This window comes from Pelodiscus sinensis, chromosome 6 (assembly GCF_052426305.1).
Source record: "Pelodiscus sinensis isolate ZL-2025 chromosome 6, ASM5242630v1, whole genome shotgun sequence".
NCBI lineage: Eukaryota > Metazoa > Chordata > Testudines > Trionychidae > Pelodiscus > Pelodiscus sinensis.
Window position 1 is genome coordinate 33,329,943 of NC_143057.1, and position 24,728 is coordinate 33,354,670.

The following is a 24,728-nucleotide window of genomic DNA, read 5'->3' on the forward strand; positions in this document are numbered from 1 at the left end:
ATAAAAGGCTTTGTGCGCTTTCATGCTTAGATCTTATGAATGTGGAAAGGAGAAAATGGCCTGAGACAAGGAGAAGGAATTAGCGCCAGTGACATAGTACAGGGGAAATATAAAACCAGTGAGTTTTTCATGCCCATTCTAAGTCTTATTACAGCACAATGCTGAGAGATGTTGAGCTCTTGCAAACATTGCTGACATTAATAGGAACTATGGTCACTCAGGGCCTCTCAAGCAGGCTTGCTAATAAAAATCTATAAAAACATGTTAACAGTAAACCTGGTTTAATCATATTCTCATTTCCAATATTTGGATAGTAGCAGTCAGCAAGAGGCAATGGTGTTGAAATGTGTAATATTATCTATCCAGTACCTACCTCACCAACAGCATTTGAGAGAATGTGAACGATTTTTTCATGGGGTGTTGCTACAACGCTCTGTCCGTTGATTTCAATGATCCGATGGCCCACTCGCACTCCTCCTCGCTCTGCTATACCTCCTCTCATAAGGCTACAGATCTTATGAAGGGAAAGGGCAAAGTTATCAATGCTAAGCATGTTACATTGTAAAACAACGGAGGTTTGTTCACAAATTACAAACTCTAAAATTAAACACTCAAGTCTCCAAAGTGTAAAGGAGGTTTTTTTTTTTTAATACATAGTGAAACACCAATGAGGGTAAAATGGAATAGTACTAGAACAACTGCAACCAAGTCAGTACTAGGCTTAAGGAATATAATGAACAACTCTTCCCCTCAGTGCATAAAAACAAACAAAGTAAGTTGGCTACTGAAAATTACTCATATTAAACCTCTAGACACTGGCACTTTAAAAATGTAGGAGACTGCATAGGTCCATAGGAGCTTATGTATGTGAAAGGGAGAAATGTATGGTTTTTTATTTTCTCTGATTGTAAAGAAGACTCTTTCTTACAAGACCTGCAACGTGTCAGTTAGATCCAGCCTGTGCACAACTTGTCCCATGGACCTTTTGGTTCTTTAGCTTAAAATATCCTTTCTATTCCTATGGTTGACTTTATACTTTAAATAAAAGTATCTTTTCCTGCTTTTGACTTGCAAAGAAGGATCGGATATAGAGGAGGTAATACATTTTTGGATAAGTCAGTTTTTGTGTCTTCTAATCAAAATGTGTACGTAGCTCTTGGGAGAGCTGAGAGATTTGCCAAAAATTTTCATAGCTATAAAATCATCATAGTAGATACTTCAGGATTGTGAAAGCTACTTACGATCCCATTCTGTACACTGAAACCCAGCTGATATCTGAGGTCAGGTCTTCTGATCAAGACAGTGGTTACTGGAGGACATCTCACTATATTCAGTTTAACCCGGGCCTGGTTTTTCAAACCCTTTAAAAAATATAGACATACCATGACAAGTGTGGGTGCAGGTGTACTAAGACAGGTGAAAAAGTGGCACTGAAAAAGAATAATAGTTTGAAAGCTAACATCGAAATAATACTGAAGAGCAGTTTGCTAAGTATTCATCATTACAAAATAGGTATTCTAATAAGTACCAGAGACAGGCAATATGACAACTTGCTAACTGAATGATGCAATGTCAACCTCTAGTTGTCAACAATTTGACATGTTCATTTTAAACTGCCAAGAAATTAGACATCATGTTGGCAATTTCTTTATTTTGGATCATAGAACATTATTTTACAAAAAGCAGAAGGGAAAACAAGAAGTAGGTCTGTACAATGAAGCTAAAAACTGTTACCTATCATGTTGTGAAGAAAAAAATCTTAAAATATGCATTTAAGATGCAAACAAGTAGCTTTTCTGGATGTGCCATTTAATTCTGCAATGCAAAAGGCAGAATTTACTTAACTCCTGTCCATTTAATGCTAGTAAAAGCAATTCTCAGAGACTCCCCTTTCTAAACTGGGAGTATCACATTCATCCTTAAATGTTTGGTTACCCCAGCAAAGCAGACCTGCTAACAGGGAGGAGGGAGGAAAGGGGGCAGTTGCTCTGGGACCAAGCAATACAAAGAGGTCTGGGGCTCCCAGCCGCAGCCGCTGCTACAGAAGCAGTAGCTATAGCCCTGTGCTCTTTAAAATGTCCCTGGTGCACCTCACTGTGCACTGTTGGCAGCTCTGAGGGTTGGGGGAGGGCTGGCTGCCCCAACTCCACCCTTCCTCCCAAGGCATTGCCCCTTTCGGGAACGTGGAACCAGCTCCCCCAACCTTGCACAAGGGCTCATGCAGACTGTCGGCTCCCCTGCAATAAAGCATTATCAAAGCTGAACATGACTGCATATATCTGACCTGTGTACGTTTTGAACTTCTCACAGCTTTTTCCTGTAGATCAACCCCCCTAATCTTCTCTGACTTTCCCTCAGAAAGAACGTATCTTTCTTCTTCCAGAACAGAATATATTTCTCTGTACTAGAATACTGTATAAACATCCAGGCAACACTCAGAACTAACTAATCTGTAATTCACTAAATTATGATAAAAGACCACCTCCAACAACCACAATCCCTAGCAAAAAAGGAAAGTTATGATAATGCCTAAGGCAAGGTCTACACTAGCCCCAGAAGCTCAGATTAAGGTATGCAAATCAGGAGTTGTCTTACCTTAAGCCGAGCTTGGCGGCACCTCCACAGCAGGACGACGGTGGGAACAAATGCTCCCATTGGCCTCCCTTACTCCTCACAAGCACAAGAGTACCGGACACCATCGGGGGCACCCTCTGAATTTAATTTAGTGAGTTTTATCTAGACTCACTAAATCAAACTCCACAGAGTGAAGACATGGCCTAAGAAGCTGGTAGCTACCCTAGTATTAAACATTCCAGGGTTTGTCTGCTACTGAATTCAATAGGACTAGGATAGTACTAATAGTTGGAAAAGATTTCCTGATTTGTACAGGGAGTTATACTGACATCCTCACGCTTCCACATATGGTTTCTTTTTGCTCATGTTGTAAGGCTTCTCTTTGCAAGACCCAGTACTTGAGTGTCTATGCCATTCTGCCAGGGCAAATAGCTTTTGGAACAACTCTGAAGTGCATGGCAGTCCATCACCAAGTAAGCAGAGAAGTCCAAAAACGAGAAGGAAATCTTCATTCACCTCTCTGTACGAGGAAAGGTTGAGGTGGGAGGGAGGACAGATCTCCAGTAGACAGAACTAGATGGCTTCCCTTCTGAGATTAGATTAGTTTGGAAGTCAATCTGTGCCTACATTACAATACAAATGGGGAAGATGCCTGAAGTCAATCTGCTAAATCTAAGATGTTTTGTTAATTGCCCCATATTGATCTACAAGCTCTAACCTATTTTTTTTAAAACAGGAAGTAACCAAAGTATTCCCTTTGGATTAATGGAGTTCATAATTATTTTTCTATTAATATGCAAATACAATCAAGTGCAATTTAAAACAGTTTCTTAAATTTCTCATTCTTTAATGGAGAAGAGAAAGTGTCTACATTCAATTTGATTTTAAGGAAAGGGATGCTTACTTGGGAGCTTATGTTAAGTAGAGATCCATTCAACCCTCTCACCAATCGCTCCAAGAAGGTCTATTCTCCTGACAACTGTGTCAAACTGCTTATTTATATTTATGGCAGCTGTATGCACCCACTCAGGGGTGGGAGGCCAAATCCTAAAGAAAGAGTGCCAAAGAATTTCGTTTCTCTGGTCTCTAAATAGCTCCGTACTCAGCATGGTTTGTTAATCAAGCCAACACAGGCTGGCTATAAGAGGACATGCTGCTTTGGGAACCAAAGCAAATGAGATTATGAAGTGAGAAGAAGCAGTTCCACTGCCAGCTGGCTCTCAACAAAACACAAGGCCTCAAGTATTTTTTGCTCTACTTCATTCCATTAATCTGGTAGTTGTTTTATTTACTGTTTGTGATGCATACACTAGCCAGAATCAGTTATCATCAACTAAGTACAGGCAGTCCCCAGGTTACGTACAAGATAGGGACTGTAGGTTTGTTCTTAAGTTGAATTTGTATGTAAGTCGGAACTGGTACATATTGTAGAGGAAACTCTAGCCAAACATTTCTCCAGAGCTCAGTTTTATTCTCCCACACCTCACTTCCCTCAGTCCTTTATTCTCAAGCTGAGGTGTCTGCTGAGAAAAGCCGCTCCACGTCTCCCTGGTCTGCTGGGGGGGGGGGGCGCTAGCTTCGCGTCTCCCTGGTCTGCTGGGGGGAAGCAGCTAGTGCGGGGTTGCCTCACCCCGTTTGTAAGTAGGGATCCGCTGTAAGTCGGATCCATGTAACCCGGGGACTGCCTGTATAGGGCAATTGGCCTATATGGCTACATACACAGAAACAAGAAAAGAGTAAATATTCAGTTTGCATTTATTTGTGTTTGCGCTCTTGTGGATATCTTTTAAAAAATAAGAACATAGGCTCGTTGTGAGCAATTTCTAAATTTTACAGAACTAATGCATCTCTTAGACATGTCTGTTCATAATATTTTATTTGCTGGTATTCTATGCCAATAGGAATAGAAATATGCTAGATTAATGCAGTGGTCCATGAAGTCCTGAATCTGTCTGACCATGGTCAGCATCACATGCTTCAGAAAAAGGTGAAAGCAACATAAGACATGGAATAGCCATTCCAAACAAGAAAGTTTCTTTTTAATCCATCAGTTAGCACTTAGTTTATGGTTGATTAGTATAAGGGTTTGAATCTCGCATTTTAAAAAAAATCCTAATATTGTGGATATTTTCATTATTTACATACATGTTCAATTTGGAGTGCAGCCCTGTTCATACCATATTAAAGAACTTTTGCAATGTTATGATCCTTGTGCATCCTGTAAGTATTTATTTTGGCCAATAATATATTTATGTGGGTCATTAATTTTGTCCTTCCAATGACAAGATGACCCATAAGTTTGCAATGCCTTACCGCAATCTAGCTGGAGCTGTTCAGACATTAGTTCTGAATTAAAAGTAATATATATCTATTTTTTGCATGTAATTCAGAAGTGATGTATGAACAGCTTCCAATAATTTTGCAGTTCTTCTCAGCAATCTATGGGTCATCTTCTCATTGGAAGGACAACATTAACGGCCCAGTAGTCCCCATGACAACAAATGTGGCAACAAAAAAAGAGATAGCAGCATGTGTCAGAATAAGATCTCCATAGCAATGAGATAGTGGTCGTACTCTCCTTGGAGAAGCACAAGGGAAATTCTAAAGACACCACCACAGTTGTCTGTTTGGAAGGATTCTGGTGGAGGAGGAGTGTTCTGAAGCACATTCTATGTGCTAGACCTGCAAATAATTACACTTTTGGAAATAAGTGGTGCAGAATGGGGAATAAGCATAACAAAAGTGAGAACAGTAAGAGGTCTGGTAACAAAATATCTGGTTAAAGGTGAAATGGGAATTCCTTAACAATTGCACCTCCCTGTGCTAGCTACAGACCTTTGCCTTCAAGGTAGTTATTTACCCCAGGACACACAGGATTATTTTTGCTGTTTCCCTCTTTCCTTTTAGGTGGGAGAAGACGTAGTTTTCAGCTGTGATCTTGTATGCAGCCTCAATGACAGCAGAGGCTAAATCAGGGCCCACTTAGGTTTCTGTCTTGGTGAGATGCTCCCAATTTTGGGCTTCCAGAAGTAAGGATGCAGCCAGTTTCTGCTGCTCCAACCTTCTTCCATCTTCAGGGTAGAACTTCAACCTGAATGGGTCATGAATATGCCGGCATAATCCTAAATGAATTTGTCCTAATTATTAATGTGGACAACACCAAGCTGGGAGGAGTTGCAAGAGCTTGGGAGGATAAGATTATGCACCCTGACATCAGTACCCGCTCCTCTTTTTCCTGTTCCCTGCACAGCAAGCAAGAGGCTCCCAGGAGTGAGGAGCAGCTCCGAGGCAGAGGGCAGGAGCAGCACGGCAGTGCTGAGTAGGGCAGATGAAGTGCCAGCACTTGATAGCCTCCTGGTCAATCCTGTCAGAATCACCTGTCAAAGGCTCCAAGATCCACCAGTAGATCTACTGGTTGGTGACCACCGGAGTAGCTGAAGTCAAAGTAGCTTAACTCAGCTTTTGGCGCAGTCTACACTGCAGGAAAGGAAGGAACACTCTTCCTTCAACTTCCCTTATTCCTCATGAAAGCAGGGATACTGGCATTGACCAGAGTAGACCTGCTAATTTGAACTCAACAAGAATGACAGTGTCAGCTTCAATCATCCTCTGTAGTGTAGACATACCCTATGTAACCTATAAACCATGCAGTACATTGGGGTAGGGTAGCTATTTGTTTCAATTTAGTTGTGCCTGTGATACTCTCAATCGATGCATCATTTTCTTTCCATGAAACAGTGATGATTACATTCCCATTCTCTTACAGCTACTCTAGAGGTTCTTCTTTTCCAGTTGACATGCCTGCTTTTTCCAATTACATACTCATATAAATTAGAAAAAATTAAATGACCCATAGCATAGCTAGGTCAACTACACATTCAAACATCCACAAGTTAACTCCATATTTATACAGAAGACAAATACATTTTATAGTTTAAAAACCTAAATTTCCCAATTTTTTATCCAATGTTTTATCAGTCTTAGCGCACAGGGTCAAATTCCAAGATCCCTTTTTTCAGCTCTTACTCAAGTCAGGTGGAAGTTCAGTGGAAGTTTTGCTCAAGACTGAGATATGGCTTCACAACTCAGCCCTTTTTCTCTGAATAGTTTTGATCTTCGTGAATGATGAAACACGAAGTAAGGCCAAGGTGGCAAGGATAGTCTTGTAATTAACACATAGAACTAGAGGTAGAACCAATCTTTTATTCTCAGCTCTGCCAAACATTTTATTTGAATTTAGGCAAGTGAAAGCGCTGCATTTTCATTTCACCCTCTGTAAAATGGGGATATTGATATTTCTCATCTCACAGGGGCCTGCTAGGCTTAATTAATTAGCATTTGCAAAGTTCTTTGAAATCATCAGATAGAAATTGCTATAAAGAAGCAAAATTATGAGTGTGGTTAGATAATAATGTCTTTAATTTACATCTTTATTATCTTCCACTATTCCCATACAGTTTTTAAATATGTAACATTTAAGAACATTCCCTGTACCTTTATAATACTCTGGCATGTTGAGAGTGGTAAGCCGACCAAGCTTGTACCATTAATTGACATGATCTGATCCCCTATGTTCAGCTTTCCAGACTTCTCTGCCGGTCCTCCATGCATCATGTTGGCTATGATAACTGTGGGCAGGATGGAGCCCCAGCCAGATTCTACAATCACAACACCTAGAATTTCTCCCTTTTGCTTTTCAATGTAAACCTACATTAGGAGACAGAAATACAATTTCAAAAACAGATAATATGCTCAGGTATAGAACACAGCCTGTGTACATACCTACATTTACAAAGACACTAACAGAGACACATACAACTTCTCTTTCTAATGCCAAGGTAAAAACCAATGAAACAGATGTGCTAACAATTTCTATTTTTTTTTTCTTACTTGAAATAAGTCAATATATTATGTTTTATCTCAAAAGAAAACATAAAAGGCAGGAGGCAGAGGAGCGTAAGGCAAACCTGCTGCTGGACCAGGGCTGCTTATGTAGATAGAGTGACTCACACCCCTCCAGCAAAGCCTACTGTGACTCAGCCTTCTGACATACTACAGCAGCCTGTTCCCCAGCAGGGCCCAGGTGAGATAGCCCAAAGGCACAGGTATTTCATCTTTACTGCAATTTAGTCTGTGGAAAAGCACTACTCAACAAGGGATGCTCCTACTGTCTCAAAATGTTACAGACTCCCTAGGGTTCCAGCCTGCCCTTGATCCTGACCTCTGCCTGTTCCTGCTCCCTGCGTTGTCAGTGTCCTATCCAGGGCCCTGCTCTAGCTCTGGCCTTGACTCTTGATCCTGAGACTCCTGGCATGACACAGCCCAGCTTTGAGCATTGGCTTGCTCCCTGCCTCTGACTACACGCTTGATCTGGCTTGTCTATGGACTCTGACACCAGTTCTGGCCTAAGGACGGTATTTGGTTTCACCAAGTCCTTGGCTCTTTCCCAACCCTACAACAGCTTCGACCTTCATTCTGGCCACCTGGTTTGACCATCCAGACCCCAGGGTCTCACAGGAGGTGGCGGTGATGGGGTGCTGCAGGTAGGACTACAACAGTGAAAATGTGCTGTTGACAACAGACTGGATTAATGCTACACTGGTTCATCTTTATCAATAAAGCTGTATGTGTGTATAATTGCTGTTTTAAAACAAACTCAGAGAAAATGTTTTCACCAATCCTAATGTCTCCATAAAGTGTATATAATTTGTTAAACCAACAGCATGTTTTAAGCTCCTTTTACTGACGTGCAGTGTCCCGCAGATTTCAAAATCGTTTGGTAAAACAGCACAGAACAGATGGCAAATCACAGTAACACTAATGAACTCTCAGTTCAACAATTCACTCTTCAAACAGAATGGCCACTGGGTTTCCTACTGGGCAGGAGAGTGTTCTAGCCTGACCGGATGAAAGTGATTTGTGGGACACATGAATGGCTTTCTAATTGCTCCCAGTATTAGCTTGCCTTTGGGACAGATCAGTCTAATGCTACTACGATAAGAAGACTGGGACGTACATCTTTGCAGTTTTCAGACTTGGAGAAGTGGATGAGGTCATCGTTGTACATGTCTTGGGTGTTGAGCAGGTCACTGTACTCTTTCTGGCTCAGGTCTTCTGGATTTATTCCATTGGCCCTCAAGAATTCCTGGTAGGCCACACTAAATGCTTGACCTATGGATTGTGCAATCAGCTGTGCCTGCAGGCCCCCCCCCCAACCCCAGAAAGAAAAGGAAAACATTAAATACATAACATTGCTTGTGGGCCAACACTTTCTGAGTTACAGTCATGCTGTACATATTTCCCCCATATCAATTAAGCAACTTTAAAACCAATTTCATTTTTTGTCTTTTAATAAAAATTATAATGCTAACAACCAGCTTCTAAACCCATTGCGTGTCTGTTTATTTTCATTTAGGTATGGATAAAAAGAACCTCTATCCCGAGCTCCAGGTACTTGACAAAATAAATAAATAACCCCCTCCCCCCCACAACCCTCCTTGCTTCCCAGCAAAGAAACCAAATGTAATCTTATCCTCGTCCCTTAAAACTAACTAGCCCAGCAAGGCAAACTGTCAGAACTGAAAAGCAACAGTAGCAGATCATAGAATCATAGGGTTGGAAGAGACTTCTGGAGGTAACCCCCCTGCTAAAAGCATCCCAACTAAATATTCCCAGCCAGAGTGTTGTCTTCCTTTCACTAATGAGAACTGAAGAAAACCCTCTTTGTGTTTAACATTAGCCATCATCCTTGCCTCTTGAGCAACACAGGCAACAACTGAGCTGCTCTGCCCTCTAGCAACAAACAGTGCCCATCTCTCACATGCTAGCAACACATGAACACATCTATTGGGAAAAGATGCCACTTAAAACAATATCTGTTCCTCCTTTTTCTTGCAAAGTCTTCTTGCTCATATTTGTACCTGCTACCTCTTGCCCACCTGGATAGCATCTTAAACTGCTCTCACCTGGTGCATATGTTCACTGATGACAACAGATGATCACTGGCACTTATGAGGGCACTGTCTCAATTATGCTTGTGTGTGCACACACATGCATACAGGGCCAGATTTGCATAGGAGTTCAGCTCTCATCTAAACATGACAATAAATAGCTAGATTTTGAGTATTAAGCTTTTTTGAAAATCTGGCCCTGATTGTGATGCTGAAAAATTGGGAACCTGGCCTTGAGCTCCTGTGAAAATTTGGCCCTTTACCAGTAGTTTAGTCTTCACTGCTTAAAATAGCTTATTAGAAACTCAAAAAACTCACTTTCCTACTGATTATCCTTTTTCATTTAAGTATTCAATACTCCATTCCCCTGTGTTTAATCCTGCTAAAATTAAAACACCACTTTAAATTGTTTGGGCATGCAGTTTGTAGACCATACTACCATAATCTGGAAAAAAAATTATGTGTTAGTCAATTGCTCCTGCAGAAGCAGCTGAAAGAGTGACATAGTTTCTTCCGATGCTTGCTCGAACATATCAGTCTCTCTAGGATTTGCACAAAATATATTCCAATAGAGTGGGCAATTTAAAGGAGAAATTTGGCTAGCATCAAAATGTTTGATGATGTAAGGATTGCCCAATTAGCAGTTGGGTAGAGCAAGATCATTCTAAAACAATGCTTCTAGGGCTACCTAACTGTCCCCTTCTGGAGAAGAGAAAATTAGATTAGAATACACATGAACAGACGTAAGATTAAGATAATATTCCCATGGGCTCTTTACTTCTAATAGATAAAGTTCTAATTTTTTAGATAGCCTAGTATTTTTTCCAATTTATTTTGGATTCGAATCAGAACTTTTACAGAATGGTTGAAATAACGTCATGTAACCCAAGACTGAGTACAGCTGACCATGTCTCCTCAAATGTCTCAAAATACTGTCAGATCTCCTGACTACTAACACATTTTGGATCTCCTCACATTTAGGACTTTCCAAGCTAACAGTTACACATGTTACACATGGGGGTGAGGAGGGATGATCGTGATCTGCATAAATGTGACCTGATCGGACCTCATTAGGTGACACCAATGACTTCAGAAGGGGAGTGCCCCGTCTGATTTGCCAACTAATTACTGAGTAGTAGTTCCATGGGCAATCAGCCTGATCATCTCCTTCATAACTTGAAGGAAAAAAAATTGCTTCTGCCCCCTTGCCATGTGATGCCACCATGCCTGATAAAGGGACCTGTGCTTTCTCTGTTCTTAGTTGGTCAGTGTGGGCTAGGAGTCTAGCAAAATGCTCAACATCCATTATTTGACATTTGTAAGCAAGCAGTCTATAACCAATCCGAATTCCACTGACATTTACCTGACGAGCAGAGAAAACCACTGACTGATCTTTTTTTAGGCATATACCAGTTTCCTGGAGTTGAAGGAAATCACAAGTCTCACAGCAGCCATCCTGTATAAATATCTTTTTTTTTTCTTTTTTCCGATTTTTAGTAGTAGAAGGATGCCTCAACTTCAGCGTTCTCGCACTTGTCTTTCTTTTAGCAGGTGACTGGTAGTGGTCCGTGCTCGTGTATAGACCTCACAAAATTTATCTGAGAGTGATACCTAGAGAATAGTTTCTCAAATATCTAAAAAATGACCTTGGTTAAATAACCTTGCTGTCTACAAGATCTCACACATATATTTATAGGTTGGTAGGTGCGTTATTTTCACCTAAATGCAACAAACTGTGTCTTTCTAAATTGTTTTGGAATGTTTCCTATAAACCTACATTCAGGGAGCAGGGAACAGAAATAGATTATCACCTATCCATTTATAATGTGGGCAGATTACGTTAACTGGCAGAAGAGCTGTTGTCTAACCATTAATTTAAACATAAGAGTGATCTGTCCCTCCTTGTAGCAGCCATTTGACTGGAATAAGTATAATAGTTGCCTCTGATATTGAAAATAGCCTGCAGAATAATTGGGTGACAGCTAAATAAGATACGCTAACTTCCCACATTACTAGATAAAGTTCACAGAATCATTATTTATTTGATATTAATTAACATGATTGATTATTTTATAATAATGCATTTTATTTTAAATTTGGATTTGACCATGTGTTTAATTATATTTTACAAGTTACTTAAAAACATACACAATTGGAGAATTGTGTGGACTGGTATATTTCCCCAAGTGGTCAGGGCCTAGACAAGAGAGGACCCAGTGGCAGATTAACAGACACAACTCAATGCACCACTTAGTGGTAGACAAGGGTATCTGCTTTCTCCTGTCCTCTCACAATGTCATGAACCCAGTTTAACTGGCTACTTAAAAAAGGGTTTACAGCTGCTTTGCATCTTTCAAAGCAGCGGAAAACACAGTAACAACTCTGGTCCTGAATCAAAAATTCAATTGAGATACTCATAAATTAAATGACTATGGACAATATATAACCTACCACTATAGAGGTCTGCTTGGAGAGTGGCTGCATGCAAACTACTTTGGAAGTGTACATACGATATCACTGACTGGATTTCCTAAAATGTTTTCAGTGTATCCTGCCCAACAGCAGCATCCTCAAGGACAATAAAGGCCTAGCTGCATCACCCTTATATGCATTTATGATCCTAGCAGTAACGTTCAAGGTTACAACTCCCCTTGAAAACAAATTACTGTGATGAATGCTGACTCTCAGGGGTAGATCCTCAGCTAGCAAAACTAGCGATGGCAGCAGCTAGTATTTAAAGATCTCAATGTCTTCCGTTAAGAAAAAAAATAAAGCACACGAAAACAAAAGTCTGTGTTTCTAAATATAGTTTCTTTGTTAATGATGACGACCAAGCAAAAGGGCCCAATCTGCCAAAGGCAAAAGAGTTCCTCTTTCTAGATTAATTATTTTTACGTAACTAAAAACCAAACAGAACCATCAACCATAGACTTCAATGATATCCTGACAAATGGTTCTCAGATTCTCAAGCATAACAAAATAATGGAATAAGATAGTTCCTTACATCCTCAGATTCAAAGACATGGCAAATCATTTTGTACTGCCTCTTTCCATCCTGAGAGGGGTGAGATGCCTCCACATTGTCCTGGGAATTAGATCGAGGCATTCGCCGCCGAGCCATCAGCACAACAATGTTCCCTATATCTGCAATGTAGGAAATGGTCCTCAGAGGATGATCCATCATGGTTTCCTGAGGAAGAGAAATTTTGAGATCAGTGCTCACTTTGAACAAATGCTTAACATGGTTTTGGCATTATATAAATAAATTGAGAACAATTGTAAGTAAATACACACGAGTTAATATATGAAAAGATGTGATAAAATAGAACCATCAATGTCAGTTCCAGCAAATGGATTGAAATTCCCATTTAAAAAAAATGAATGGCCATTATATTTAGTGGGTAAAAAAACTCCAAATACACAGATCCCATAAAGCAGGTCTGAACATACACAGAGGAGGACCTGGAATTAGCAACCTCAGCTAAGCTTTTTAAGTAATACCAATTACACCTCTCTAGTCTGGCACCGTCAGGACCTGAACGGTGCTGAACCAGAGAATTTGCCAAATCAGGGGAGGTCAATATTGTCTAGCAGTATTACCAAAACTCCCACTGCCTACTGGGCTCTTGGAAGACTTTTAGGGGTAAATTAGAGCTAAATAACAGCACAGAAAACTGAGAGCCAGGACTGGTGGTTGTAAACAAACTTTATGGGATCACAAGAAACTTGACCACACCCATGATAAGTGGACATCTTACTAACTAAAATCATGTTGGGCCATGGATGTTGCCAGACTAGAGAGTGCCAGATTAGAGAAGTTCAGCCTTTATACTGGAAAAAATATCTAAGACACATTCATAACTAATATATTATGGCACAAAACTATTTGCAATGTTGTATCATGATATCTTTCAATAACAGTTTAACAGAATTGACCACTACTACAAACTGACAAAGTCCAGCCCCGGCAAGAGCACATCTGTGCCTATACCTGTGTGTCTGCATTCAACACTTTTATTCTCTGCGTAGAGATAAAGAGGTCCACCTCAGTCATAGGCTGAGATTCACCTTCTGGGGCCTGCAAACAAAATGCATTAGATTTATTAAATGCTCAGAAAACAACTTTAATAATGATGTTAGATCACAAACAGGGGTGCACCAAGACACAGTCACCAGAACAGCAATGCAAAACAGTGTATTAAATTGCAGAAGCTAAACACAAAGATATGGAAACTATATATAGGGATGAAAGTGTGTTAAGAGTCAGTATTATCTGTAAAACTGTTAATTCCATACAGAATCCCTACTCTCTTTTCTGATCAAATGAAGTTATAACCCCCTAATTCATGAACTGTATAATCATTCCATGGAAATCAAAATGATTCTCATTTTAACATGAATGCCACATTAAAGAAGGATTTTCACATGAAAAGTGTACTAACTAAGGGTAGCACTTGCAGGATTTCTATATGATTCTAATTAAAGTGACTGCTAAGGCTATTGAGAAAATGTATACAACAGGTGCAGAGCAAGGGATTATAAAGCAGTTCTGGCAAGGGGGTCTTTATGGTCAAACAACAGATTATTAAAGCACTAACCCACTCCAGAAGATGTACCTTTGTAAAATGTAGAGTAAATGCTTGTACTTTAAAATGCATATTTGTTCCATGACACCTAAGAACTTCATGAACAAAATGTACTCATATTTTAGTAATCTCAGTGTATAAAGTAAGTGTACATATGTAAACTATTTTTGCATCCAGCAATTTGACACACATTAACCAAAAATAGTCTTTAGAAAGAGATACAATATAAGAATAATTTCTTATTAATATGCCATTTTACAGAATTAAAACCTTTACCATTCCTGTTTATTTGGTAGGTACTTTGGGGGTACTGTGTTTCCATTTGATGAATCCAATATTTACCCTATTTCTGACATGAAATGGCTAATGATAAGCAACAAAAAATGGCCAACTAGGCAACTGATTTTTGGGAAATGTCAACTTGTGTGGTGAGGCGGAAATAAACCCGAACAAAAACTTGCTGGATGCAGAAAATAAAAACACAAAATTAAAAGTAAGAAAGGCAAAAAAATAAAATAAAACAAAACAGAACAGGCATAACATCAAGCTGATGGAGGTTGTACTGCACCTTCTTCCTGCTTTTGGCTAATTTCTGGGCCATCTGCTTAGCATGGAATAAACAGAGATAGGAGAATGGTTAGAGAAGACTTTGCAGAGACTCAAGTCAAGTAGGGCTCTATACACTAATGTCCAGTAACTCATCTAGGTTAGTCTCTGTTTGGATTTCTCTCTTTCATTCTGGTTAAAAAAAAAAGTTTCATGTTTAACGCAATAGGTTTTAAAAAGTAAACCTGCACCAGAAAAGAGAGAGAAAGAATAAGGATTACTTTTATTTAATTTTAAAAAGACTGCTAAGTTAAAAACATTGGGCCAAATTCTGCTCTCATTTGTATTTGTACAAATCATTAGTAGTTCTCTTTAAGTCACTGGAATTACACAAGTGCAGAACTAGTGGAAGTGAGAGAAGAATCTGAGCCTTTATATTCAAACTCTCTCAGATCTTAAGGTCTTAGATTCAGGTTATTAAATTTTGCAAATCCATACAGACTTATAAAGAGAAAAAAAAATATCAAAAATGTTAAATGGCCCTAAAAAAACCAAAATGGAAAAAAAAAAAAATTTAAACAACCCATCCAATCAAATGCACAAACACACATACATATTTGCTAATATTAGACTCAGGCAATTAGGGACCACAATTCCCCATGTTTATTGCACAAGGACATTTTCCATGCCACTCACACATCTGCAAACTTCTTCCCTGGTTGGGGTGCACACTCTTCAGATATCTATGTGAAAATGGTCTATTTAAAGTATTAATATATACGTGGTCAATAACAAAATAAATTCTATAGGCAACTAATGAGATACAGTGACAATCAAGTCTTGACACACTATCATCAAGCATTTATAAATCTTCTGCAAATAACTCCAGATGTAGTAAAAAAACCAAACAAACCCCAAGGACTCTGTGGATTTCTTTTGTGGACTTGTTTATTGGACAAGCATGATACTCACCTTGCAGGCAGACTTCCATTCAGTTCTAAGAGTAACATTTAATTAACTTAATGTGTTTGCTCTGTGGTTATTTTGCCAGGTTTCATCTTTAAATGCATTACTAATAACTATTAGGTCCACAGAACATCAGCCCTGAATTACAGATGCTCTGAACATTTGTCATTGGTGCTCACAAATTATGCTAATTCTGCAGGTTGCGCTTTAAACCAATCCGAAAGCAGCAGTTGATAATGAAATATTCCTCTTAACTTACAAACAAATCAAACATTTTTACCTTATTTGTAGTAATCCTTTATAGATTAAAACACATATACAAGTCTGGTAAATATAAGCCACTGCTAGTGACAACGTGAATAGACTCATGCCAAAATCTTTATATTAAGTTATTGTGTCTGGCATTCAGAGAAAAAAAAATTACCCTGTATAGTAATGGCAATAAAAATTTAAAAATAACACCACGACTTGACTTTTATTCTCATTGTGTTTTAAAAAACATAGCTTCTCTGCAGTCAAAACTTTTTCAGTATTGCAGGCAATAGGTCTCTAAAAGAAGGAGTATACCAGTCACAAAGTGAAATGAAAAAAAAAATCTGCTTGAGTCAGAACTAGGGTAAAGCAGACATGATAACTGAAAGGTGAGCGAGAACAACCTCATGCACTTTGTGATTCTGTTCTTGATTTTAGTTGGGAGCAGCAGCAGGGCATCTGTCTTATTTTATGTTCTTGGAATATCATTTTCAGACATTTAACAAAACCCTAATATAATGGCATAGAATACACATTCATGTTAAAGAAATGATTAACACCCCAGAGAAGGTGAACATGAAAGGGGCTAATATATCTTAGCTGCTAGCTAAACAAAGGGAAAAAGTCCATGAAAATGCAAACACCAAGATGACTTGGATGCAAGAAACAGTATCAGACAATTTCAGTCAGACTACGTAAGTAATTCTAGCTACATTAATCAAGCAGTTCTTTTCACAGTCATACGAATACAACAGTAATATAAGACAGCCATACTGTAAACCAGAGGGTCTCAAGCTCACAGCCAGTGGGCCATATGCGGCCTGAGCAGTTCCACAATTCAGCCCGTACATGACTGTTGGCATATAAGTCCCTCTGGCCCTGGAGGGGGACGGCAGCAGTGTCTGTAACCTTCCCCCAAGTCCAGCCCCTGCTCTACCCTTCCTCTTCATTTCAGCCCTTCCCTCAAGCCCCCTCCCCTGAGGGACGCGGCCCTGGTGTGGGGCAGTAGTAGGGGTCCCTCTCCCCCCCCCACACACACAGTCACTGTGGTGACAGAAGCTGTGGGGAAGCAGAACGACATAACAGCCTCTGCTTTGCTCCACTGCCATCTCCAGTTTTACATCACCAGGGGATGGCAGGCAGGGCTGGGGGATGCACGGAGAGGGGGAATGTAAAGCCTGACAGGAGGGGTCATGAGATGCATGGGAAGGAGATGCACAGAGACCCCCTCATCCTCCTTCGGAGCCCCGGCAGAGAGGGGTGTCCACTGGCCTACTAGGAGGATTTGAGGACTGGCCCTAAGGTAATTTGAGTTTGAGACCCCTAGTGCAAACTTAATATAAGTTAATAAATGCACTGAAAAAAAAACAAGTTTTCTTTGATAGGGATGCATTTCATGTATTTGGTCTAGCTATGAATTGCTTACAATTTTAATAAAGAAGTCATTACAATTTAAAAAAAAAAAAAGATACATTTTGCAGCTATATTTCCACTACTATTTGTACACATTTAATATACACTCTCTCTAAATCAGATTGTAAATTCTGTATGCCAGAGACTGCATCTGCCCCATTGATGGCAGTCAATAAATAATAATGGCTAGGCTTTTAAACTATCCTCAGATATGGAATGCGTCTTTCTTTCAGTAATCAGGTCAACTGGTATTTGAAAAAGTGCTAGCCTCCTACACAGATGAAATATGCTGGTGAAATCTAACACTTAATCACCGCTTTTCCTCCAGGCTGCGAGCATCATCCTCTTATTCCAGATGTTAACAAAAATTAATATCTGCTTAGGTTGGGAGGATGGATGGCTCAGGAGATTAGTTAAGAGACTAACAGCCTTTCAACTCTTAGGTCACGCAATCAATTTTATCACAGTTTGGTAATGAAAGTCAGTTCTGGCTAACAAAAACCAAATCTTGAGTACATTACCTGCCACAGTTTTAGTTCTACTAGTAAGTTTTTGCATAACTGGACCTTCAGATTCACAGGTAAACAAAAATATTAGTTGATGGTCATGGGTCAGTGGACAGCCATCTGCATCGCAAAAACCACCATTTTGGTGAAACTATTTTTGTTGTAGTCTCAGCAAAGAATGTATAATAATTTTTAGCATTTATATAATGCATTGTAGTCTCATAGTGATGTGTGAACTAAGGAATAAAGTGAAAATCCATCCTTGAGCAGAGGGGTCATACAAGATCTGGGCATCACTTAATGCCTTTCAGGCTCAGTTTGAGGGGCTGAAGTTGTGCATAGACCTGGTACGTGAAGATACATTTTCCCCACCCGCACTGACTATAATCACTAGAAGAGGTCCTCCCAGATCAGGAATGAGTCAATTTCACTATACCAGTCTACACTCCATCTAACTATTAAAGCAATGTATCAGAGTCCCTCATGTTACCTTTGTGTTATGAATAAATAGACGATGATCCAGAATTATCATCCCTGTACCTTCCTTTAATACTAAATATACTTTTAAAATAATTATTGTTTTGAAAAATGACTCCTAGTCAATCAGATGCTTAAATGGATGATTTCATACACAGAATTTTTTTCTATTGTTAAAGATACAATCTGGATCCATATTTCATTCTGCAAAAGCTGCCTTTGAAATGTAGCAAGAGCCCCACGGGCAGCTCTTGCTACATTTAAACGGTAGAGGCACAGCAATGAGATGGCCGTTTTCCGCTGCACCTCTGCCTCCCCTGCCACCACCACCCCCCCAGAGGCGGTGCTGGGGAGGGGGGAAAATCGGCTTTTAAGCTGGCTCCCCCTAGCACTGACTCCTGCTTCCCTCCACCCCCGTGCTGCCTCTGATAAGATGCCTATCGGGTAGTCAACTAGTCACTTACATCCCTAAGTAGTACTACACTGAAGTAAGCAAGGGACCATTACAGAGAGATTATCGATACTCATACTACTGTAATGAGTAAGGTCATAGTATATGTTAAAGTGGGCCTCATCCTCCCTGATTGGATTCACTTCGTTATCTCTAGCATTATTCTGGCCTGCATATTTATACCTGCCTCTGGAAATTTCCACTACATGCGTCTGTGACGTAGTGGGGGTACCTGGCTGGTTTCTATGCTGCTGGCTCTGGGGTAACCCCCACTGGCTGTCGTGGGGGCCATGACCCAGCAAAACAGGATGAGTCACTATGCAAACCAGTGACCAAACACCCCCCATGGAGAGGAACAAAGGAAGGTGGAATGCTGCCCTGGCTGGGGGGCAGGGCTGGAAGTGAGAGTGTTGGTGGCTGGCTGTCTGTGAGGATGGAGGAGACAGCCTAGGGAGAGGAGCTGGAGTTTAGGGGCCCAGTCTCCCCCCAACTCAAGGGGGCCTGAGGCATCCTAGCCCAGCTCTGTGACCAGATTACATCTGTGCTGTGCTGTATCCTGGAGAGGCAATAAACTTCCTCTATTCCACCGGCTGATGCGGTCTGTTTGTGCCATTTCGGGGTGCAGGAGACAGGGGACCCCCAACGCGCCGTCACAGCGTCTGATGAAGTGGGTCTTCACCCACGAAAGCTTATGCTCCAACACTTCAGTCTATAAGGTGCCACAGGACTCCTCGCCACTTTTTCAGATTCAGACTAACATGGATACCCCTCTGATATTTCATTCTGTGTAATCGCAAAACAATGGACTTTTGTTGGACAAGAGTAAATGGAAAAGGGCTTTTAAGTGGGAGTAGCAACAGCCCCACCAGGTTACCAGTGTTTAAATGGGATCAGGAGGCAAAGGAATACTTTTAGACCTGGGATCCTGAAGGTAGGCAATGACGTCGCTTGGGAACTCCATGCCCTCAGCACCTTTGAAAAATCAGGCCATTTATTTATGTTCCTAACAGGAGGCAGCTTGGTTTTTTAAAAAAAGTAGCCTATCAATTCACAGCTTTTGTTACACTTTTTTACAGGAAAAGACATCAGGAGGTTCTGGATGTAGGTTAAGGATTTTCACAATGCAGTAGATTTTCTATTTTAACAAAATCTTTAAAAAAGCTGTTTTGTCTGTATGGTATCTGTGTGTGCACATAATACCTTACTGCACTAAACCTGTAAGTGCTATAAAAGGAACGAAGAGCAGGAGACCTACACTAACAATGGCGTCTAAATGACTTTTCAAAACTTTAAGCCAAATCCTTCCATGACCAGAAAAGAAACGGCCATCACAGATTCAGGTGGCTCATCTGTCACAGAGAAACTACTAAATGACCCAGGATTTTATGGCAAGAGCCAGGGAAGATAAAATATTTCTATGGAATCTCAGACCCAAACTACTTAGGCCTTCTTATAAGTGAACATCACCACTTTAAATTTTACCTAAAAATAAAAGGAGCCAGAGTAGCCACAGGGGCAGTGGTATAATATGTTCCCTGCAAATCCGTCCTCAGAAGTGTTTCTGAAATTCATCTCATAGCTTGTGACAGTTGCCAGGTTCCTATTTTAAAGGCATTCATTCCATTTAAGACTCTGCATAGGTACACTGGAGCAAATTTCACTAAAGTGAGTAACTGTGCACCTATTTATCTGTTGGGCGTACAAACAATGGGCCGGGTGTTCACCATGGGCAAACCAAACAGTTTCTCAGTAACAACTGGGTTGTTTGGGGTATTGGCAGAATTTGGCCATAGCTAATATTGTATTTTAATAATGAATAAGAACACTATTCGATTTACAGGGCTATTTCTTTTACAATGACAACCACTAATAAATATAATATTTTTAAATGTAATAAATTAGCTATAACGCAGAACTTAAGAACTACGGAATAAAAACTGTCCTGCGGAGGAGTTATGTTTGCTTGAAACTGTATGATGAGATATTGTTATAGAATCAGTATTTGTAAGCAAAATTGCATGCTGGGATATGCTATGGGGAGAAGGTCAACTGACTAAACAGGGGCACATAAGCTTGGACTCCTGAAATAAAACTCCATCCAGACTGCCTATTTGGAAGTCTGGAGGGTTTTGAATTTGAAGGGTAATCATCTGGCCCCTGGAAAAGGGGAAGTAGAACCAGAGAGGAAGTTGAGGCACTAGACTGTGATCCTGAAGGGAAGCACAGCTGGATTCTGATAAGTTTAGACTGACCTTGCTGGAGTAAAAAGTTGGAGGGCCACTAAATGCTATTTGTGTTATATATAGTCAGCTTAAATAAAAAGTAATTGTTTTTCAAACTCAGAAGTCAGAGGCCTAGTTGACGTGAGTTTTGAAGAGATCTGCAAGGTCCTCAAAATACAGTTAAGAAAAGCAGCCAAGATCATGCAGTATTTGCAGCAAGTGTCCTGAAAAGTAGGTTCGAGGAGAGAAAGGACTGACACAGGAGAGAACCCTGACACATCAGTGTTGAACAAAGAGAGTACCCAGAAAGGGGATGATCGTGACACCTCCATTTGTGAGTTGTGTAAAAATATAATGTTTTCCCGGGTGGGAAGACAAAAGAATGATACTCAGAATGAGAGTTTCCAGTATAAGTGTATGGCACAGATATATATGAATGACTGAATGATCAGAGGGACTCTGATTTGCAAAAAACAACTGCACCTGAAGTCTTTAAGAGCTTTGCTTTGAACATAAAAAGTAGTCTGAAAAATCAGATCCTAAGGTATTTCAAATTGGGCACCAACAATTAATGAATACTTATGACCTTAATCTCTCTGTGCTTTAGGACCCCATCTGTAAAATGGGATAATACCTCCCTTTTATCTCACAGGGCTGCTTTGAGGACACATTAAATAAGGTTCGTGAAGTACTAACATACTGTATGGATAAGTGCCATTGAAAAATCCCAGAGGAAATTAATTCTGTCTTCAGAGCAAGATTTGAATAGTGCACAGTAGATAAGGCCTAGGGCCATCGGCTGAACAAGGAGAAAAGAAAATATTGAATAGCGGCTCATTCAAGGAAAAAATAATACATGATTGTGTAAATAAAGACAGATTCATAATGCATATGCAAAAAGGGAGCAAATAAAGGTTGCACATACCATCTCATTTCTGGCAATTCCTAACTTTTAAGTGCTTACTTTTAGAACCCAAATAATGTCCTTTTAACATTGTTTTTACATAGAATGTCCTAGGTTTATAAAAAGCAAACCAAACCAAACCAAACCAACAAACAAAAGAAACAGAAATTCTACCATGAGTCACCTGCAAGACTGAACCTTTTGATCCACCACACAGACCTCTGCCACTTTTGCTCGATGTTCAACAGCAGGTTGTCATCCTCTACGTGGACCAGCACCAGGGGGGGATTAGACACATGCTTTTTAGCGGGTTTCACAGAGTTTTGCTCACAGCAGAGGAACAGTGAGATAGGGACTCTTGGGTTCCATTCCAGGCTCCAGAGGTGAGTGCACTCTTGTGGGCATAGACTCTTCTGCCCATTTCCTGTAGCTTGATCCCTTCTATCCATCCCCTTCAATCTGCCCTTGTTCTGTCTCAAACCCACCCCTGGCTCTGAGGGTTGCCAGGTGTCCGGTTTTCTACCACACAGTCCAGTACTTACACCGTCTGTCCGGTAGAAAAATTCAGAAAATACCAGACATGTGCAATGTCCGGTATTTTCTGAATTCCCAGCTGGGCACTGGACAGAAGCCTGGCGGGGGAGTGACTGGGAAGCAGGGCCATGATTGGCGCTAGGAGCCTCTGGTTGCGTACAAAAGCCAGGTGGGAAGGGGCAGGGACTGGGACTCCCAGTCACTCCCCCCGCCCGGCTTCTACTAGCAATTCAAGGGAGTGCCTACCAGGGGCGCAGCCCCTTGGACTCCAGCTGTGGTCACTGGCTGCACTCCTCCCCCCACCACCAGCCTCCCTTCCTCCGGACCCCGCCCTCCTCCTGTCCAGCCCCGCGGCCCCCGACCCTCCCCAGCTCTGCTTCCCAGCCCCCCGTTCCTCCTACCCGCTCCCTGTTCCTCCTGGCCAGCCCCGCGGCCCTCCCCCACCCCCAGCTCTGCTTCCCGCCCTTCCCTCCTCCCGCCCAATCCCTCCCTCCCCCCAACGATCAAGTATGTCCGTTTTTTTTAGCACGGTCTACCTGGTAACCCTACTGGCTCTGTCCCACTCCCAACCTCTTTGTCTATGCAGTCCCAGTCTCCACTCCTCAGGGCTTCTCCTGCCATCCCAGTTTTACTTTTCAGCCAGTCCCAATCTTCCCCCTGAGCTCATTGATTGAGTTCCATTCTCACTCCTGATTTCAAGTCCCTTCCCTTCCCCACCCTCTTCAAAGCTATTTGCCCAATCAATCCCAGTTTCCACACTCCTTTCCCAACTGCTTGTTCCCACCTGATTAACTAGCCAGTCGCAGTGCCTGGCTCTTCATCTGATCTGTCTCTCTTCTTCCCACTTTACTGACTTCCCACCCTAGTCTCTCCAACAGCTCTCACCTCATCTAGTTTCTGTCTTCCCCCACCTGCACCAGCTCCTTTTCCCAGATTCAACCCTCCCTGGTTCTTTGTTCCAGACTCCTTGTTCAGCTAGCCACTACGCATTTAAACAATGTGTGTTCCTTCTCCAGGCCCAGGTCTTTGAGCGGATAGGAGAGACAGGCACCCTGCTCTTAGTGCCAGTTTTTAGCCCAATCCTGGCCTGGAGCAACCATCATAGGGAAAATCTGATTTCAACTATATAGCTCTAGGCTAGGGCACACTCTGTGGAGTCTGGTCAGTAATAGGAACTGTGAGAAGGTGAAGCATGTGCAATTAGACCAAATTTTCTGAAATTGTAGCTGTTAAAAATCAATGCCTCTACTGAGCATGTGTGAATCTGACTTTTGTAAGACTTAAAACTGCTGTCATCTGAAAAAGTGGGTTGCGCCCACGAAAGCTCATACCACCATCTACATGTTTAGACAAGACTTTAAGGTGCACCTAATCTATTTGTTGTTTAAGTTTTTCCTGTTACAGATTAACTCGGCTACCCCCTGAACTTATTGGGAAGGACTGTCATAGAGATGGCAAAAGGCACATGCTGGAGAGAAAGGCCACCATTCTGCTACCTTTTAAGTCTTCACTCTTAAGCACAAGCAGGGATGCTCAAGCACCTCAAAGTTAGTCACCAGAATGTTTTAACATGGGCACAACAACATATCCCCCCACCTTCATTCGCAAAGAAATGATCAAATCATTTTGGCTGAAGAAGTTTTCCAGGAAAAAAAATCATTGTGATTTACACATCTAGTATGGATAGTTTCAGTCCAAGCGAGTAAATCTTGGCAAACTCAGAAGCAACTAAAAACAGAGTCTTATTATGGGAGGTGTTGGGCAACCGTAATAACAGATGGTGCTACCCATCCCATTTACAATGTTATCAAACACAGCCTGCATTGGGTGTTCATTATTTTGGATACCAGTGACCTGTGAACATTTTTTATATTGAACGGATGAGAATTTATTTTCAGATCAGATATTTGGCAGCTGAATTACTCTAAGCAATATGAAATACCACTGCGCAGCAGAGGAAAAACTACAGCATCCTTTCAGAAAAGAATTTAAGGAACAAAGCACAGCCCCACAGACACACTCCCCTCCCTCCTTGCCTCTCTCTCTTTCTCTCTCATATACCAGAGTACTGACAATTTAGACTAGTAGTAGGAAGGTCCTGCACTTTCAGAACAACCTTCCTCAGAATGAGACAGTCAGCTGTTCCTCTCTGGGGGCTAAGTGGATATTAAAGAATTTATAGCATCTTCAGTTTAAAATTAGAAAGCAAGCCAGGTGACCTGGCCAATATTTATTCTTTCACTATAGGTTCTGAATGTCCAAGGTTTAGTGTCCAAGGATGTATGTAGGGATGCCAGTTAAATCGGTTACGCCGTAAGCATCAGCCAGTATGGGTGATGCTTACCAT

General features: G+C 41.0%; 1 protein-coding gene across 8 annotated transcripts in view; it reads right to left on the bottom strand.

Annotated features, from left to right (window-relative positions):
• APBA1 (amyloid beta precursor protein binding family A member 1) overlaps positions 1–24,728 on the bottom strand; it is a 146,612-nt gene that overhangs the window by 9,680 nt on the left and 112,204 nt on the right. For 7 of the 8 annotated variants that reach the window (XR_016349862.1, XM_075931690.2, XM_075931686.2 and 4 more), the window contains 7 exons: positions 14,679–14,711; positions 13,516–13,602; positions 12,529–12,714; positions 8,591–8,770; positions 7,069–7,281; positions 1,242–1,361; positions 374–514 (listed from right to left, as the gene is read on the bottom strand). Coding sequence is in view for 7 of the 8 variants with exons in the window: in XM_075931690.2 (XP_075787805.1) it covers positions 374–514; positions 1,242–1,361; positions 7,069–7,281; positions 8,591–8,770; positions 12,529–12,714; positions 13,516–13,602; positions 14,679–14,711 (960 nt within the window). In the remaining variant the exon portion in view is untranslated. The remainder of the gene's footprint in view (positions 1–373; positions 515–1,241; positions 1,362–7,068; positions 7,282–8,590; positions 8,771–12,528; positions 12,715–13,515; positions 13,603–14,678; positions 14,712–24,728) is intronic. The other variant, XM_075931696.2, reaches the window with a different exon arrangement.